The sequence below is a fragment of the Eutrigla gurnardus genome (assembly GCF_963514095.1).
Source record: "Eutrigla gurnardus genome assembly, chromosome: 4".
NCBI lineage: Eukaryota > Metazoa > Chordata > Actinopteri > Perciformes > Triglidae > Eutrigla > Eutrigla gurnardus.
Window position 1 is genome coordinate 18,791,047 of NC_139918.1, and position 17,302 is coordinate 18,808,348.

At 44.2% G+C, this 17,302-nt stretch overlaps 3 protein-coding genes across 3 annotated transcripts; 2 read left to right on the forward strand and 1 right to left on the reverse strand.

The window, feature by feature from the left end:
• Positions 1–699: 699 nt before the first annotated feature.
• Positions 700–6,389, forward strand: bcl6ab (BCL6A transcription repressor b). The gene is made up of 9 exons (XM_084007220.1): positions 700–753; positions 2,382–2,553; positions 2,702–2,923; positions 3,029–3,877; positions 3,987–4,114; positions 4,213–4,380; positions 4,463–4,593; positions 4,689–4,826; positions 5,051–6,389. Exons 1-9 carry the CDS (start codon positions 723–725, stop codon positions 5,192–5,194), a joined length of 1,983 nt encoding a protein of 660 aa, XP_083863346.1. The 5' UTR covers positions 700–722; the 3' UTR covers positions 5,195–6,389.
• A 402-nt stretch (positions 6,390–6,791) lies between these two features.
• Positions 6,792–12,241, reverse strand: cmpk (cytidylate kinase). Its single transcript, XM_084006969.1, has 6 exons — positions 11,997–12,241; positions 10,446–10,592; positions 9,513–9,665; positions 8,903–8,979; positions 8,598–8,694; positions 6,792–7,881 (listed from the first exon to the last, which is right to left on the reverse strand). The coding sequence occupies exons 1-6, from the start codon at positions 12,138–12,140 to the stop codon at positions 7,840–7,842; spliced, it is 660 nt and encodes a 219-aa protein (XP_083863095.1). The 5' UTR covers positions 12,141–12,241; the 3' UTR covers positions 6,792–7,839.
• A 137-nt stretch (positions 12,242–12,378) lies between these two features.
• fam78ba (family with sequence similarity 78 member Ba) lies at positions 12,379–16,281 on the forward strand. The gene is made up of 3 exons (XM_084006968.1): positions 12,379–13,604; positions 13,807–14,086; positions 14,884–16,281. Exons 1-3 carry the CDS (start codon positions 13,270–13,272, stop codon positions 15,124–15,126), a joined length of 858 nt encoding a protein of 285 aa, XP_083863094.1. The 5' UTR covers positions 12,379–13,269; the 3' UTR covers positions 15,127–16,281.
• Positions 16,282–17,302: the final 1,021 nt, after the last annotated feature.

The window sequence follows — 17,302 nt, forward strand, 5'->3', positions numbered from 1 at the left end:
GATCAATTAATCAGCCCAAAAAAATAAATAAAAAAAATCCCACAGGAAGCCAATCAAATAGGCCTACATGAGATAGAAAGTTTTCACATTAAAAACGCACATCGCAGGAAATGCTTTTCATCACTTTAACGTGTGCTTTCTAGTAGATGTGCACCGATTAAACGTGGCCTCGGGCCAAATCAGAAACAGTTAAATCAACGCAGACACTCACTGGCTCACTAAAGCGGAGCGACGTTAAAAAACCCGGTCACGTGACACGTGAGGTGGAGAGACGTTAAAGAGGAGAGAAAACAAAAACCGGGGCCGTTAAATCGCGAATGATTAGAAGATGAGGTAACTGACTTTTTCACAACTCTTCGCGGAACCATGGGCAGGTTTTGCAGCGACAACATGCGCTCATATTCCCCCAACGGTATTTATAACTCGGTCAGCTGACCTTGCACTTGGACGCGTCCACTACGCGGGGGGGATCAAACCACTCGGAAACAGACGAATTAGCTGCTACAAATTATTCCATTAAAACTACACTATTGTTTTTTTTAGCAGGATGATAATTAAGCAGCAAGGTGTCAAACTGTGCGATATTAACGGAAGATGGGTGTTGAAATGATGCAGGCGGCGGAGAGCGCGTCCCCCGCACCGCAGATAATGGTACGCTCCTCGGTTGAAATTCCGAGAATTGAGCTGTTGTGTTTCTTAGAACTGGATTCTCAGAACTGGTGATGCACAGAGTTTCGAGGAAACTTTTGCAAGGTGACTTTTTTCCCTTCCTATTTTCTCAGCATTAGGTCAGGAGTGTAGTGAAACAGGAGCCGCTCCGAGGCTGGAAGCCTCTCTTATACTTTCAATATGTTGTGTTTAAGTTAACGAACTGATCTGAAACTATGACTTTGAACTACAGCACTTGCTCTCTGTGTGTGTGTTTTAACGTTAGACGGAAGGGCGACTCTTTTTATTTTTTATTTTGAAGGATTTCATGTGATCACTTTTATGTGTGATAGCTGCCGTCAGATCGGAAACGAGCAGCGCTTCTTGCAGCGTTAAACCTTTGGCCAGTTGTTTGTGTTGTAGTTATAGCAAGTTTAATATGTTGAGACCTTTTGTTTTTATTGTATTTGTGGTTTTATTTGAAACAACGTTTGTTTAGAGGCGCAAGTATTGGCGCAACAGGACGAGTCGGTCTGGTTCTGTCACCTCGTCTCTCTCTCTCCCTCTCTCTGTCTCTCTATCTCTCTCTGCGCATTTCGTGCGTCGAGAGAAACAATCTTTTCATTTCACGGCGCGTCTCCAGCCTGCGGAGACGACCGCTTTTTTCCTAAAACAACAGTCCCGATCTCAAACACACACGGGACGGACGCGACGGCTTAACGCCTTCTCTAAAAACTTGACGCGGACGTGCGCCGGCCTGCTCGAAAGTTCCCAACAACCACTCCTCGGAAATAAATAAACACTCTCGCGTAGTCTCGGTTAAAGACCAGCGACGTCTAAGAGCTTCATTCGGGAGATTAGTTGAGGCGGGATGGGGGGAGTAAATGCTATAATGGGTTAAATGAGATGACCGAGTTCTACTTATATCGGGGGAACAGGAAACCTCTCTGTGCTGCCGCTGCTGGCAACCTAATCTGAGCAACGAGGACGGAATGTGCTCGGCGTCAAACACGCGTCCGACCTGCGGGCTGCCAGCGGTGATTAGTGCGCGCTGCCGCGGGGCCGTGGGTCCGCGGGGCCGCGGGGGCGCACGACTACATGTCCGCGGCGAAATCACCATGAGTGTGGAGTTTTGTTTTTAAAAAAGTGACATGTTCAAGAATGCGGCCGACATGGAGGCCCGCCGAGCACTATAACTCCTGGCTCTCAAATGTTTAAGAAACTCCCATTTTGACTTTTTCTCTTTGCAATAGCGCCGCTCTCCGACCAAACGCGCAACAGGCGCTCTTTTTGGTCGAGGCTTGTTTTGATCACAGAGCCCTGAAGGCAGGAGACTCGTGTGACAGCATGAGCCGGAGGGGTCGACTGTTTATTTATTCATTATAAGTTATTACAAGGCCATTACGATGTGTTTTTGTCTGCTTGTTTCTTTTTTTTTTTTAAATAAATGCAGATACAAATGTAGTAAATATTATTATTATTATTATTATTATTATTATTGCAATTCCAACTGACATAAGTTAGAGTCAGTGTTTGCATATATTATTGTGCATATATTATGCTTTAGTAGTGACATATTCAGAAAATCTGGTGTTGGTCATGTTGGTGCCAGTAAATCCACATTGTTGTTTTTCTCCCCAGCCTACACATGTGTGTCTACTCTTTTTGTTTTTACAGTGGATCACTTTCACAGTCGCCGATAACGATCAAACTGTTTCTTATTATTGTCACAGATTGTGACAGCATGGCCACGACTGCAGACGGCTGCATTCAATTCACGAGGCATGCAGGCGACGTCCTGCTCAACTTCAACCGCCTGCGCAGCAGGAACATCCTGACCGACGTCACCATACAGGTGGACGGACAGCTTTTTCATGCTCACAAGGCCATCTTGGTGGCCTGCAGGTAAGCACCATCGTGAGATCGAGACACATGACTCTGTCCAGCCAAGGACTGCTATTTCTGCGACCACATTTCATTTTTTTTGTTTTTAGTTCAGTGAATCACTGATCCTGTCCTCATCCCCTGTTCCCTCTCTGTTAATCTCTCACAGTGGCTTCTTTTATTCGGTGTTCATGGACCCCAAGAACGCAAGCCTCAGTGCCATCAGCTTAGACCCCAAAGTGGACCCCAAGGGTTTCTCCATCCTGCTGGACTTCATGTACACATCCTGTCTGGACCTTAAGGACAGTTTGGTCCTGGCCACCATGAACACCGCCATCTACCTCCAGATGGAACACGTGGTCGACACCTGCCACAGGTTCATCAAGTCAAGGTGAAGGAAAATAGAAAACGTGATAAGGCGCACTCTTATATCTCAGTAAAATAAATTGGAGGGATCTGAGCTGGTGTTAACTTGTCGTTGAATACGTTTCTGCAGGCATCCGATTGAAGAGGTGCAGATCAAGTCGTCACATCTGGCTGAGGAGATGCCTGCTTTGAGGACTGTTGATGAGAAAGAGCCGGACTTTACTAAAAACCACATGTCAACCTCATCCCCTCTCCAGGAGTGCAGGGGCTTCATCCCTAATGTGTTCAGGGGCATCAACACCTCGGGCTCTTATCACGTCTACGAAGACCTTCACGCCCCTGCTGGCAATCTGGAAGGTACCCATAAGATCAGCGACCTTCCCAGAGGAGGCGCCATGTCCCAGAAACAATACTCACAGGTACCCGGCGCCAACGTGGCTCACAATGAGTCCACCGCCACCATCTCCCACCGCGTGCCCTCCCTCTCCAGTTTCCCCACCACTATCATCCAACCTGCAGGAGCTCAAGGGAGCCTTCAAAAGCCCGTCTCTCCCATGGAAGAAGAAGGCGTTGAGCATCCGCAAACCAGCTGCCTGGGTTCGTCTCCCGGGTTTAGCAAAGGTGTGATTTGCAGCCCTCAAAGCCCCCTCAGATCTGACTGCCAGCCCAACTCGCCCACCGAGTCCAACAGCAGCAGGAATGCCACGCTGAGCCTCAGGCAGCCCTCAAACTGCCCCAAAGACACCAAGGCCCGCAACTGGAAGAAGTACAAGTTGATCATCATGAACCAAACTCCAGATGAAAATAAAGGCAGTGCTGATACCATTGCCACGTCCCCTACACTGAGCCAATGCAGGAGCGTCGAGGCAGGAGGACTCAATGAGGTCCAGGCCGAAGAGGGACCCGGCGAGCACAGTGAAGAACTCCTCATGTCTCAGAGCGTCGACAGCTGCGGCAGCAGCACCTGCAGCAGCATCAGGTAAAACTTCCAGCTCGTCGTGAGAAAGCTGCAAATCGGAATACAACTTAGTTGAAGTGAAAAAAATGGGACTTTTATTCTAACTCTGGGGTCATCTTTCTGTTTGCAGCTACCGCAGATGCTCGTCCTGTGGCTGCGACAGCCCCCGCTGCATGGAAATGGGTCACCTTTCTCCTGATTCGTACAGCCGAGACGAAGCCACCAAACTACACTCAGAGTACTCCTCGTCGGGCTGTGGTGAGTGGAATCCCCAACTTGCTCGTCGGTTATAACAACTGATTTGACAGGAAACGTGTGTTAAACTCACATTGGTTTTATTTTGCATCTTTGCACAGAAAGCAGCATCTACTTCTGCAACGGGTGTGACTGCAAGTTTACGGAGGAGGATCTGCTGAAAGAACACATGGCCCAGGTGCACAGCGACAAGCCATACAAGTGTGACTGCTGCCAGGCCGCCTTCCGCTACAAGGGCAACCTGGCCAGCCACAAGACCGTTCACACCGGTGAGATTGATAATTCCCTTTTTAAGGTACCGTCCAGCTGACGTAATGGACTGTTTGATTCACTGCTGATCTTTTCCTCCAGGTGCAAAGCCCTACCACTGCAGCATCTGCGGCGCTCAGTTCAACCGGCCAGCGAACCTCAAGACTCACACGCGCATCCACTCTGGAGAAAAGCCATACAAATGTGAGACGTGTGGTTCCAGATTTGTCCAGGTGAGAGGAAAAGAAGGACAGCTTTGTAGATGTCAAAACCGCTGCTTTTGTTTTTAGTTCATGTATTTGATACACATGTTGTCGTTTTCCTCCAGGTGGCCCATCTCCGCGCCCATGTGTTAATCCACACGGGAGAGAAGCCGTACCCTTGTGAGATCTGTGGAACTCACTTCCGCCACCTTCAGACGCTCAAGAGCCACATGCGCATTCACACCGGAGAGAAGCCTTATCATGTAAGCCTCCTCGTCAGTCCCTTCCTCCTTATCCACTGTGTCTGCCGGCTAAAAAAGGGAGTAATCCCTTCTCCCCCATGATCCATGTGCCTATCAATAGTTATAAATCCTGAGTGCTAATCCTGGATTGCTATGAACCGCAGCTGTGGGGGTTGGGAGATGGAAAAAGTTCCTCTTTTGTTTTTTTTTAAAAGTTCATTTTTATTTCTTCTCTTTTTCGTCAGTGTGAAAAATGTGACCTCCACTTCAGACACAAGAGTCAGCTGAGGCTTCACCTGCGACAGAAGCACGGCGCCGTCACGAACACCAAGGCTCAGTACCGCCGGACCCCCAGCAACATCATCACAGGCCTGGTGAACTCCTGCTGAGCCCACCACGGTCCCTGCGGTTCTTTAGTGTCGGCTGTGTTGTCAAACGTTAAATAGTGTGTGTGTGTGAGTGTGTGTGTGTGTGTTTGTCCTTTACGCATTCGTAAATGATGCACATCTCTTCATGTAAGCTCTTTGGTATTCCAAAGATTGTAGGAGTTCATGCTTTCGTGGTGAATGTGGAACAGAATGTACATTTTAAATGTGAATTTGAGAAGAAGGTATTTCTCTATTTCGCAACTCACTTAACAGAATGTCAGCATTGAAGGACAGAAGTCGTTCTCATTCAGATTGAGAATCACTGTTACAGTTGTGCTTTAGATTTCTATGGTATGAATTTTTCCCAGCAATGTGGTCACAGTTTTATGCAGTTATTTTTCATTATGTTTTTTTTTTTTTTGTAAATAAGATAATATATATTTTCAGATTGCCATCTGCTGGCAGAGTACAAATATATTTACGTTAAGTTTGTCAATAACACAAGGGCTTATTGTTTTTGACATTTCATAGGTTTTGGTACGTATTGTAATATATACATATTGTCATCCATTTAAAAAAAATGCTATGTACATATTTCTATTTTCTTTCTTTTCATTCTAGCCTGTTGGTATTTTGCACATGCTAAAAAGGTTGTTTTTCATATATTTTCATACTTTTCATTCAAATAATTCTTAAAATGTTCTCGACAGGTGGAAATTGCTTGTTAGACATCGTGCCCAGCACTTGCTAATGTTATTATTTATATCAAAAATTATTTCTTTGCTGTATTCTTTTACATTTTGGTGCTGTGATGATCCATGTTCCCCCAGCTGGATCATTAATGTTCAATCGCATTTACTCTAACCATATGTATTATCGTGCACTTGTACGAAACGGTGTATGTAACAGTGCCTTACATTCACACTTCTCTGTTTGCTACCTACCCAGACTATTAATACGTTATAACTTTTAACTATATGACAATCCTGGTAGTTATTAACTGCTGTCTCGTGATGCATTTCCCATTTGGTACATCGCCCTGTTGTCATGTGTATGCATGTTGTTTGGTACCTTTGTTCTGGTAACAGTGTAGCTCTTAAAATGCAGATGCACCAGGCCTAAAGCTAAAAAAAACGCTCAGGAATATTAGATATGTGTAAGCAAATGTCTTTGTAACTGCAGATAATATATATATATGTATAAATATATATATATGTCACATGAAAATAAAAAAGCATCATGTCGCACTTGTTGCAATAATTGAGTTGATTATTTTCCTGAAGTACACTTGCTTCTCTGTGGCGCTCCCTGGTGTTCACTCTTATGAACAACGATTTATTCTTTAACAGATTCAAAAACATGATTCGTAGCCCTTTGCAGTGAGCATGTAGAGGTGATCGAGCCAATCACTTAGCCTCCATCTGTCTGTTTGGAGAAAGTGCTAATCTACAGGACATCATCATCAATAATTACATGAATAAATAAATTCATACTAAAATATATATATTTGAATGAGTAAATATTCTAAATACATGTATGAATTCTCAAAGAAATACAGAATATGTATATAATAAATACTGATAATAAAATTATAAATGTAGAATTACAAAATTACCTATTTGTATACTAATTTACTTCTGCTATTTTATTAGATTTTACATACCATTACACTCAAAATAGCTATTCATTTCTGCTTCTTCTGTTCGTTGATAAAGCAGTCATTTTCCAAAAATCAGTTAATTGAAAAAAACAACAAAAATAACTTGGTATCCTGTCCAAATTATTCAGTGATGTCGAGTGCCCCCTGCTGGCTGACAGGGGTTTATAGCTACAAAGTGCCTATTATTCTCTGAATTCTTAAATCTTGTGCAGCAATTAATAACTTTATTTCAACACTTATAAATAGACAGAGACAAACAATTACTTTCGAGCAATTAAAAAAAAAAGGAAAAACTAATCTTTTTTATTATTCCTTCAAACAGATACAGTACAGAACCCAACGTTCATGATCATCTTCACGTTTCCTCTATAACAGGCCTATAGTTGTGATGAAGCACATGGAGGATATAAAGAGTGGGCCATTTACCACAGAAACGTATATCTGATAGCTCTACATGGCAAAGAAGTAACCCGTACTACTGTGCATTATCATGATATACCATGAGACAGATGTTTATGCATTGCATTTGGAAGGCAACTGGATGTTCTGTCAGTCTTAAACAAATCCATTCTGCCATCAACAGGACAAACTATTTGGTCTCAAACATTATGGGTGTTTCCAGAGACATTTGTGATGAATACCATTTTTGCAGAGACTTCTACTACTATGTGTCTTTGATTGACAAAAAAATAGTCTATCTAAGCTAATGATGCACTTCCAATGCAAAGGCAACCTATGATGAAACATAGTGAAGACAAGCTGTGAGCTCTTCAGAGCATGAACTAGTCGATGCCAAGTAGTTGCTCGGCAACTCTACTTCTCATTCATACCAACATATTGTACACACACACACGCACACACACACACTCACAAGCAGACAGTAAAGTATTTTACACACAGAAAAATGTAACCAAAAATATGAATGGACATATAAACGTAATATAGTGTACTTGCGGTTGATAAAAAACAAAAAGGAAGGTAAGTGAATGTTGTTGGCAGCTGGAACTCAACCCTCTTTGTCTAGGATGGCTTTCACATCAGCAAACACCTAGAAGAGAAAACAGGTGAGAGGACAAACACACAGAGAATGTTCTGTATTTAAGCTCATTTCAATTAATCAGCAATTCATACGAGTAAGACGTTATAACTATTTCTCCATTTTGATTAACTATTGAAACTAATTCCCTTGCAAATCCAAGGGAAGTTTTTTGTTTCAAGAGCCTCTGGTGGCCAACAGAGGAACTACAGATTGAGGCGTTTCCGCTGTGGCTTCAATGTCCAGCTGAGGAAGTTTTTCCTTCTGCCTGACTGGAGGATTTCCCTCATTCTACCATGTGTGACAATGACGCTTCAAAGCCTGAATGTAGTGTCAGCCCTCTGTTCCTCTAAATTGTTCTCTAAACAAGTAGAACCACTTGTCAACAGTTTGACTGCTACTGTGGTAAATGCTGCTATCTGACAACCTACCCTCTTTTTTAAATGTCCCACCTCACTAAAATGTCTCACAACCCAGTGTTCAAGCCAATGTGGAGCCGACTTCAAGCTGCAATTCATCCAATCGCCACTACAAACTGAAATCATAAGACAATTAATCAACTGGAGACATTGGTGTTAAACCCCTCTTGTGTCTCATAAAAAGGGCTTGTTTGCACTGATCGACAGGTTTATCACACCTCCTTCTAGGCTCCGCCCCCACAAAAACATCTCTTCAGAAATCAATAGGCACTCGTAGATGCTTTGCAACAGGCGATGCCATGGACTCACCTTATCCACAGAGTGAGAGGCGTCTACAGTGCGCACCTTGCCCAGTTTCTCATACAGTTCAATGATTGGTCGTGTAGACTGCAGGTAGGTTTGGATTCTGCAAGGAGAATATGTCTGGTTATTGGGGCCAGATGACACAGGGGACTCAAAGAAGACATAAATGAGGTCAAAAACACACATGAAGGTATCCAACAGTCAGTTAAATGGGTCAGACGAATATATACCAAGGAGATACACTTGTTGTACTTTGTTAGAGACAGAAATCAATGAGTGGTTAAAGACAGGAGGGCATTATTCTTAGATACCTTTTCTCCAAGCTTTCTCTGTTGTCATCGGTGCGTCCACTGCTCTTCCCTCTTTCTAGACATCTGTCGATGCAAACCTGTGGACAAAAACGAAAGATTGTGAGCTGTTGCATCCCAAATACCAGCTGGAAGAGTTTTCTTTGAAAGCTTTATCAAAGGCAACTGGATTTGCTTCAGGTTTTTGAAGACGTTTCACCTCTCTTTGAGGGAATTTTCTCTATACACGATTCCTTCAGTGTAAGATTAATACCTGTCATCTTATGAATAGTTATTAAGTGCTTCTCTAGGCGAGGCAATGTCACAAACAAGACACTAGCGTGTCTTTCATGACTGAACACAAAGTTCTTACCTTTAACCTAGACAGCTTCATCCTCATCCTCAAGATAACTTGGGCTTTTATGCTTTCCCAGGATGTTTCTACAGTTCAGTTCTTCAGGGTGACTACTTCACTGAGTACCTTTATCAGCCTGTACTTGCTGTAGGTCTTCAAAAACCTAAAGCAAGTTCAGTTGCCTATGATCAAGCTTTCAAAGATTACCAGGACCTGGATGACTGAGAATCGTCACAGACAAGCAGGAGGAATTTTAGCTTTCTAGTTCCCATGACGCACCTTATTGCTGCAGTCAAAGAAAAGCACAAATTTGACGTCAGCTTTGCCATCCATAACTGTGTTCCACCCTTGAAGGTTGTCCTCGTTGCGGGGGAAGCCGTCTATGAGGAAACGGAATCTTTTCTCGTCTTTCTGCATGGTCTCTTCCATGGCCTTACGAAACAGAAACAACACAGAAATATTTTACTACTATTATGTCCCATAATTCTACTCAAATGACAGTAAAAATGACAGCGACGTGCAAGTTCTACTTAATGTGCTCAGTTTAGTTGTAAAAAAAACTGTATGACGGCCCTGACGAACTTCAGTAATGAAAATAGGAAAGGCAAATATTTTATACATCTAGTTAAAGTTGGTATATACGAGATTGGGAGCATTTCTTCAGTCTTTCAACGTTTCTCCAGATTGCAGGAGTTGAGCTGGTGGCTCATAGTTTATGGTGCTGATAGAATGGTGTTTACCTGAGGCGGAACAGGAGCGCGGGTGCGACACTTCTGCTATTATGCTGTGAGTCGGGACGCCATCATCAGCATGCAAGAACATTCACTAAAAGCATACACGGCAAGCCCGGATATGTCAACAAAGCACAGATTAGCTCGGATTACAACATAAACACAGGAAGAGTGACTCCGCTCAGGTAGGAATTACTCCACTATATCGTTACACAGCAAATAGCTGTTTGCTGCTAAATAAATGCTCTGAATCCCGTATATTGCATCTTTAATAAATTACTTAATTTATTAATGTTGTATCCAATTGTCAGTTTATATTCTATAAATTATGTAATTGATTAAACAAGAGAAATCCAGCCCAGATATTGGGATACAAAAATATGTGCTTAAAGTTTAAGATAATTTTCACTTTCTAGTATTTTCTTGTGCCGCGCAAGCAGACGAACGCAAAGTTCACTTACAGCCAGAGCTAGGTGCATACCTTTCTGAGCAAGCCAATGGTGATCTCAACAGGGACAATTTTCCCCTCCTTGATGTAGTTGTCAATGAGCTGTCCAAACTCCGACTCTTCTCGGGCTCGCTCCGCCCTCAGCAAATCCCCAGCTGACAAATGGGTGTAGCTGTAGTTCTGAAAGGCACAAACATTTCTTTTTATACAAGTTGATCTTGCGTGCTTAAAAAAAAAATGATACCTCAAAGCAAAGAACCTCACAAACTAGTCATCAAGAGTAAATTTCTCTGGTGAGTAGAAGGTGAAAGATGGTCATTAAAAAAAAAAGGGTTTTAGATTTCTATTAAAACTAAAGATCTGTATTTTGTCTTTACAGACATGCTTAAGTCTTCTCACTCATGGGCAAGGAAGAAGTCAGTACTTGTGTACTGAATGAAAGGAGCCTCTATGCCACCATTCAGGCCTACCCACCAAACTTGAAGCACAGCAGCCAACACCCAGTAACATCCGTGACCAGAAGTAGTTATAAAGTCTCTCATAGAAGCTCTCGCTCCCTCTCTCTGTCTCTCTCTCTCTCTCATTCAAACACACAGAGCAAAGAATCCACATTGGCCCCTAGTAGTGCTGCAGCTCCGTGAGCATTCATGAGTTTGACTGACACATCAATGCAGCATCCTTCAGTTGACTTCTGTGTTTTTTTTGTAATCTTCTTGGTTGGCAGGTTAAACATAATACACAGATAATTGATTTCTGTTCGTGTTTTATTATCAATAATAATATAGTCTCTAGACCTACCCAGTTGATAGACTGATCTTGATATCTGTTTATGCTTTACTATCAATAACAATATAGCAGTAACTGCCAGCAATCACGTGATACATAATCATTTGAGTGCATGGCAGGAACTTCAAAAGAGGCAGAAAGAAAATATAAATGTTGTGGATGGAAACTGTAGTAACACTTTCTTTCATTTACAGTCCACGTTGAGATGAGTTACACATGTTGAAATAGGACTCATCACCCCTTACACCTGTTAGCCAATGTGGTAACCACAGGCAAGACCCTCAGCAAGAACATTTCTATGTCACAATCTGTTTTTGTTAGTTCAAAGTCGATGGTGGATTGACCAAGTCCACTCCACACACTGACCATTATATAATCTAAATTGCAGGGATGAGTCAAGGATAGGGTTGTAAAGTTAAGGAAATGTCAACAGGGTATCTCATACTGACTATCTGTAATGTGTGAGGCTGATACACAGCTTATTACATTTTTACTCAGACATTATAACTGGGAGTTTCTGGATAATTAAGAAAATTAAAATGGTACATTGTAGCTCCTGTATTCCTGCATTTGAGCACATAAACTGTAGGCTATACCCGGTGTGGCTAGCTAGCTAGCTGGCTAACACTCATTTTAGAGGACAACCGGAAGTCTATGAAATTCAAACATTACCTATTTAAGGCACAACAATCCTAAAATCTGCCAAATACAGTTTTCACCACAACATGCTGAATCCTAACCATCATAGCCGGTAGTTTTTTTTATTCTCCTTTGTCTCGCCATCTCTCGTAACGTTACCTCCACGATTCGGGAGCACTGGGTCCCTTTGCCGGCGCCAGGCCCGCCCAGCACGAACACAACCTGCGGCTTCATCCTCAGCGACACCCGGTTCAACAAGCTCGGCACTCTCTGAGACACGTTACCGAGCAGACGGCCGAACATAAACCGGCACCGGCAGCGACACAAGTGAACCGGCGGGGTGGGGACTGAAATAATACGCCGAGCTGACCGGTGAATGCGTGTCAGTATCGGTGGGAAGGAAGTCGATGAACCAGACGACACCTCTTCCGCTATCGACTCAAACGACCAATGAGGTTTCCGCATAGGAGTGATGCAGCGCGCGAAGCCACGCCCACATGTACTTGTGTTTTTTTTCCTTTTTTCTCAATGCAGAGCTCGGGTGACGCCCCTCCCCTGCCTCTCTAGCATCAGCACCTCCGAGCTGAACAAGGCGGCTGGAAACAAGGATGCTCTCCGGTCCGCGATGCTCTCCAGCTCGAGGAAACGTAGCGACGAGAAGACCGACCGAGAGGCGCTCGACCAGCCGGATATAGTCACTGCTTTCTGCACGGTTATGCTGCTTCGCTGCCCCCCATTCATGATGCACCATTCATGCATCCCGAAGAATGGAAGCACATTGCGAGGAAAACATTAAAATAGCACCGCGGTGTCGCCTTCACGGGGCACGTTTGTCGCTCGCTCGGTGAAGCCTCTTTTCATGTAGGTCAAGGTGATGAAGAAGAGCCCGATTTCGTCTTCTGAGGGCGCCGCGTGAATGTAGGGCTAACACGGGGAAAGCCGAGCAAACAAAAGGCATCCAGCCCCCCTCCTCTGACGCACCTGGCTGCCCTGTCGCCACTTGACATGACAGCGACGAGCCGGGAGCAGAGCAGCAGGATCGAGGGGCACCGACGTGCAGCCGGACGTGTGGTCTCGACAAGGAACGGGGGAGCCTCCGGACGCACGGCGGAGAAGCAGCAGCAGCCCCGGGGAGGCCGGATCGCAGTTTCTGGGGACGAGCGCCAAGGGCAGTGCGGCAGTCAGCAGGCAGACCGGGGGGAGGAGGCTGCGGAGATCTGTGATACTTACCCCCCAGGCCCCACAGCGCTCTCACCTCCTTGTCATTCTGAAAATATGATGGTGGACGCTTCTGCGTTGGATCAATGGTGACTGTGATACTCCCAATCATTGTCTTTCCTTTTTTCCTCCTCCCCAACCAATCAGTGATGATGGGCAATTAAAAAAGATTAGATCTGCTCTTCCAGGCAAGGGTGGACCCCGGAGGGGACCGATGTGCGTACTGGCCAGGTATCATTTGCTCCCTTCTTCTCTGGTTTTGCTCATTTTGCTTGTCGCCTGCACTATGGGCTGTATTCAGAGCATTGCATGCAAGCCCCGCATCAGACGGGAGAACATTGTGGTGTATGAGGTGTCAGCCTCTATTGACCAGTGTCCCACCATCATTGAGGAGAACTCACCGATTGTGCTCCGTTACAAGACGCCTTACTTCAGGGCTTCGGCGGGCGTTGTGATGCCACCAGTGCCCCGCAATGAAACCTGGGTGGTGGGATGGATCCAGGCGTGCACCCAGATGGAGTTCTACAACACCTATGGTGATATTGGCATGTAAGTGTATAGCAGACCTTGTCAGCCATGAACTCTGTCTTTGCCACCGAATGAGGTCAGTGTTGTGGATTTAGGTGGGTATAGTGTTTGAGTGTGCAAAACGACTTACATCACACACTCAGACCACAACGCTGCACCTGCACACTGCAAAAGCAAAGCCTCTCATCCTTCTCACTCTGCCCTCTCCCGTCCACCGCCGCAGGTCCAGCTGGGAGTTACCGGAGCTGCGAGAGGGTCGGGTCAAGGCCATCAGCGACTCCGACGGCGTCAGCTACCCCTGGTACGGCAACACCACCGAGACAGTCACGTTGACGGGACCCACGTCCAAACCGTCCCGTCTGACGGTCGGCATGAACGACAACTTCTACCCCAGCGTGACCTGGGCAGTGCCCATCAGCAACAGCAACACACCCATGCTGACCCACATCACCAGGGACCAGAGCTTCATCACCTGGCTGGTGGCCATGAACTCAGTCACCAAGGTAGGACAACAACAAAAAACCCAGAGAGCAGTCTGACATTGGAGATGAAACAGTTTGTTCCCACTTGCATCAAACTCATAACTTCATGTTGTGTTATTTTTCACAGTCACGGATATGTTTTGCCCATTTTTAAATGAAAAACTCTGGCTTTACATCTTTAGAGACCGCTTTTGCAAAAAACACACACAGACTAACCGTGATGTCATCATTTCCTCCTGCACTTTTCCTTTCTGGTTTAAAGTTACAAAGAACCTCATCATTAATCATAATAATGTTAATAAAAATAATACTTTTTATTTGTTGACGCCTTTCAGGAGGACACCTTACACAACATCAATAAAACATAAATAAAAGTAAAATCAAATAATTGTCTTTGAGTCTGCTGCATAATCCATCTTAAAATGTGTCCAAAAACACTTATGTATTATGTATTATCTTTGTGGAGGACCTGCATTGTTCTGCAATTCTAGAGAAGGTTGCAGCTTGTCTTCGTCATTGTTGTTTAATAAGTAAAGAGTAAGAGACGCTATCTAGGGAAGCTGCTGATGAACTTCTATATTTAACCAAACTTTCTTCTGTGTCATCTAAGATATTTAACAACTATTTAACAAACCACCATTTATTTCTGAGGATGTGCATTTACTGACCCGTCTATCAGCAGTAGAGGAGATAATGCACAATCAACTTAAGCAAAGCACTCTTCAGGCACCTGAAATAGACTGCACCACACACACACACACACACAAACACACAGAGTGAGTACTATCGACCAACATTACGCTGCTCTCCTCCCTCAGGAGCGCATCGTGTTGCAGACGGTGCGGTGGCGGATGCGTGTGGACATCGCCGTGGACCCCGACATGCCTCTGGGCTCTCGGGCATCGTTAGTGGGTCGTCCCTACCAGGAGCAACCGCACATCCTCAACTACCAGGAGCCCATCCCTCCCAACGCACTGGGGAGGCCGAATGCCAACGACGCCCAAGTGCTAATGTGGAGGCCACGGAGAGGGGCGCCACTAGTGGTCATACCACCAAAATAAGAGGGTGAAATGGTTGCACGGACAAACGTATAATTTCTCCCTCTTGCAGAAAAGAGGGCATGATATTGACGACGTCATGAAGCCTATCAGAGAAAGAGAGAAGTGATGGTTTCACTGCACTCACGATGCCAGTTGCTCATTATCCCTGAAAGATTTAAGTGGACCATTCTAAGAAGACGGAGTGGATATTACATCAGCAAGGTGTTGGAACGGAAGTCTACAACCAAGTGTCAAGGGCCCGGGTTGTATCAAAAGCTTTTTTGGACTGCGTTTAAAGAGTTTTGCCTGCTTTTTAGTGAAGAAGGAACTCTGTTTTTAGACGTATCGCAGAGGTATTAGACCAAAACGAGAACTGCATCCCGCATCCTTATGTAGATCTTATTGCATGAGAGAGTGAGAGTGACATGAAAAAAACTGTCCTTGAGAAGTTTAAGAATAGCATTTGTTTTGTATAACTTGATACCTGAAGACATTTTGATTGAAAAGTCAGCCAAAAAAAACAACAAAGAAAAACAACCCCACGGGCTGGTTAAACCTCGTCAGTGCCAACAAAGGCCTTCAGCACACACAGCACCAGAGTTAAAGGATGTATTCCGTAGATTTAAAAAGAGACAAAGTATTATATGAATATTTTTAGGTTTAACTCATGCATCGATCAGATTGTATTAAGAGCACCCACCTTGCATAAAAGTCTGGAAGAAAAAAAACACAAATACGCTGCAGTTTTCACTGGAGTTTTGCTAATACACCAAACTGCATCAACATATCACCTCCCCCCGCCTCCGATCGTGCAGCTGACACTTTATTCCGATGGGTGACTACCTGTCAGAGAAAGCAGCTGGGCCTATTACAACATTAAATAAATAATGTCAGCTTTGCCCCTCAATGAGCGCAGCATAAATGACTTGGAACAGTGCCATAAAACAACTTTAAAACAAGAGGGCGATCGCTGGAATTGGGCCGAATTTTACTCAGGTAGATTTGATGTGGCATTAATCAGGCCATGTTGCACTACCGAGTTATATAAATCTTCCTCCAATCAGGGAATCTAAACACTCTTAATAATATTTTACTTGGTGTTGAATTAAACCAGACTGCATTTTGAAAGACGATTGATTTGAAGTGGTGCCATTATTAAACACTGGTTTGTACGAGGTCACGTCAGAGTTTCTCCTCATATCATTTACCAGACTATGAGGACGAATAATCACAGATGAAGTGTTCCTGTGTCGTGGCACGTCCAGTGGCTCCTCCTGGGCTCGGTCCAAGTCCACTGCCTGCCACTCCACACGGGAATCACATGACTCATCCTCCATCTGTGCTTCTCTCCAGGTTCGAGCGTCACCTTCCCAATCTGCCTGCTTGTTTTCTCTGTCCACCTCATCACAGACACACACACACTATCTCCACCTAAATACACTCATTTGCTCTGAAATCCACAACTATGCAAAGATATCTATGACTGTAAACGGAACCAGAAGGAGAAAAAAAAAGAAAAAAAAACAGGCAAATTAGGAAAAATGTGTATTTTTGTTCATCTGGCGCAATCTCTTTCGTACTTGTCAGGGTCATTGTTGAATAAAAAGTGGCTGTTGTAAATGTAAAATTCTCAGAATTGAAAATAGGTTATATTAAATCAGCGTGTCTACACTTGGCACCGCTGCTCATTCAGCCATCTGTTGCTATAGAGACTGGTTTGGTTTTCCAGAGTGCACTGCAACTGGAATTGAAAAAAAAAAAAAAACAGTTAAAATTTTGTATAAATATTCATGGGTGTGCCCTGCTCTGTGTGTGCATTAGTGTGTGTGTGAGACAGCTCCAATGTATCCATTCATATCACTTTGAAGTAAGAAAAAAGATCAAGGCAGAGCTGGTTGTTTTAGCATAAAAAAATGCCTTCATTTATTCATTTGTTCGTACATACAGGCCTTTATTTTGCATTTAAATAACAGTATAATGAGTGCTTTTGATATAAATACTCAGACTGTGAGCAGCAAGGTCAAAGCAGTCATCTCATCTCGTATAAAAAAAAGGACATGCATCCTCTCTGACCAAAGGTAACCCCTCCTCTTTGCAGCAAGTTTGCTCCTCATTCCACCACTAGATGGAAGCTCTGTTGAGGACTTTCCTCTCTTGAGGCAAGAGTTGTCAGCACCATTAATAAGCTACTTTTTTT

Excerpts from the sequence above, each read along its gene's own strand:
- fam78ba (XM_084006968.1), top strand. The coding sequence starts at position 13,270 with ATGTGCGTACTGGCCAGGTATCATTTGCTCCCTTCTTCTCTGGTTTTG. Across the intron at positions 13,605-13,806 it reads ACCTATGGTGATATTGGCAT|GTCCAGCTGGGAGTTACCGG; the intron begins GTAAGTGTATAG and ends CCACCGCCGCAG. Across the intron at positions 14,087-14,883 it reads CCATGAACTCAGTCACCAAG|GAGCGCATCGTGTTGCAGAC; the intron begins GTAGGACAACAA and ends CTCCTCCCTCAG.
- cmpk (XM_084006969.1), bottom strand. The coding sequence starts at position 12,140 with ATGTTCGGCCGTCTGCTCGGTAACGTGTCTCAGAGAGTGCCGAGCTTG. Across the intron at positions 10,593-11,996 it reads AGTGCTCCCGAATCGTGGAG|AACTACAGCTACACCCATTT; the intron begins GTAACGTTACGA and ends TGTGCCTTTCAG. Across the intron at positions 8,980-9,512 it reads TCTTTGACTGCAGCAATAAG|GTTTGCATCGACAGATGTCT; the intron begins GTGCGTCATGGG and ends TTTTGTCCACAG.
- bcl6ab (XM_084007220.1), top strand. The coding sequence starts at position 723 with ATGCACAGAGTTTCGAGGAAACTTTTGCAAG. Across the intron at positions 4,381-4,462 it reads CCACAAGACCGTTCACACCG|GTGCAAAGCCCTACCACTGC; the intron begins GTGAGATTGATA and ends CTTTTCCTCCAG. Across the intron at positions 4,594-4,688 it reads GTGGTTCCAGATTTGTCCAG|GTGGCCCATCTCCGCGCCCA; the intron begins GTGAGAGGAAAA and ends GTTTTCCTCCAG.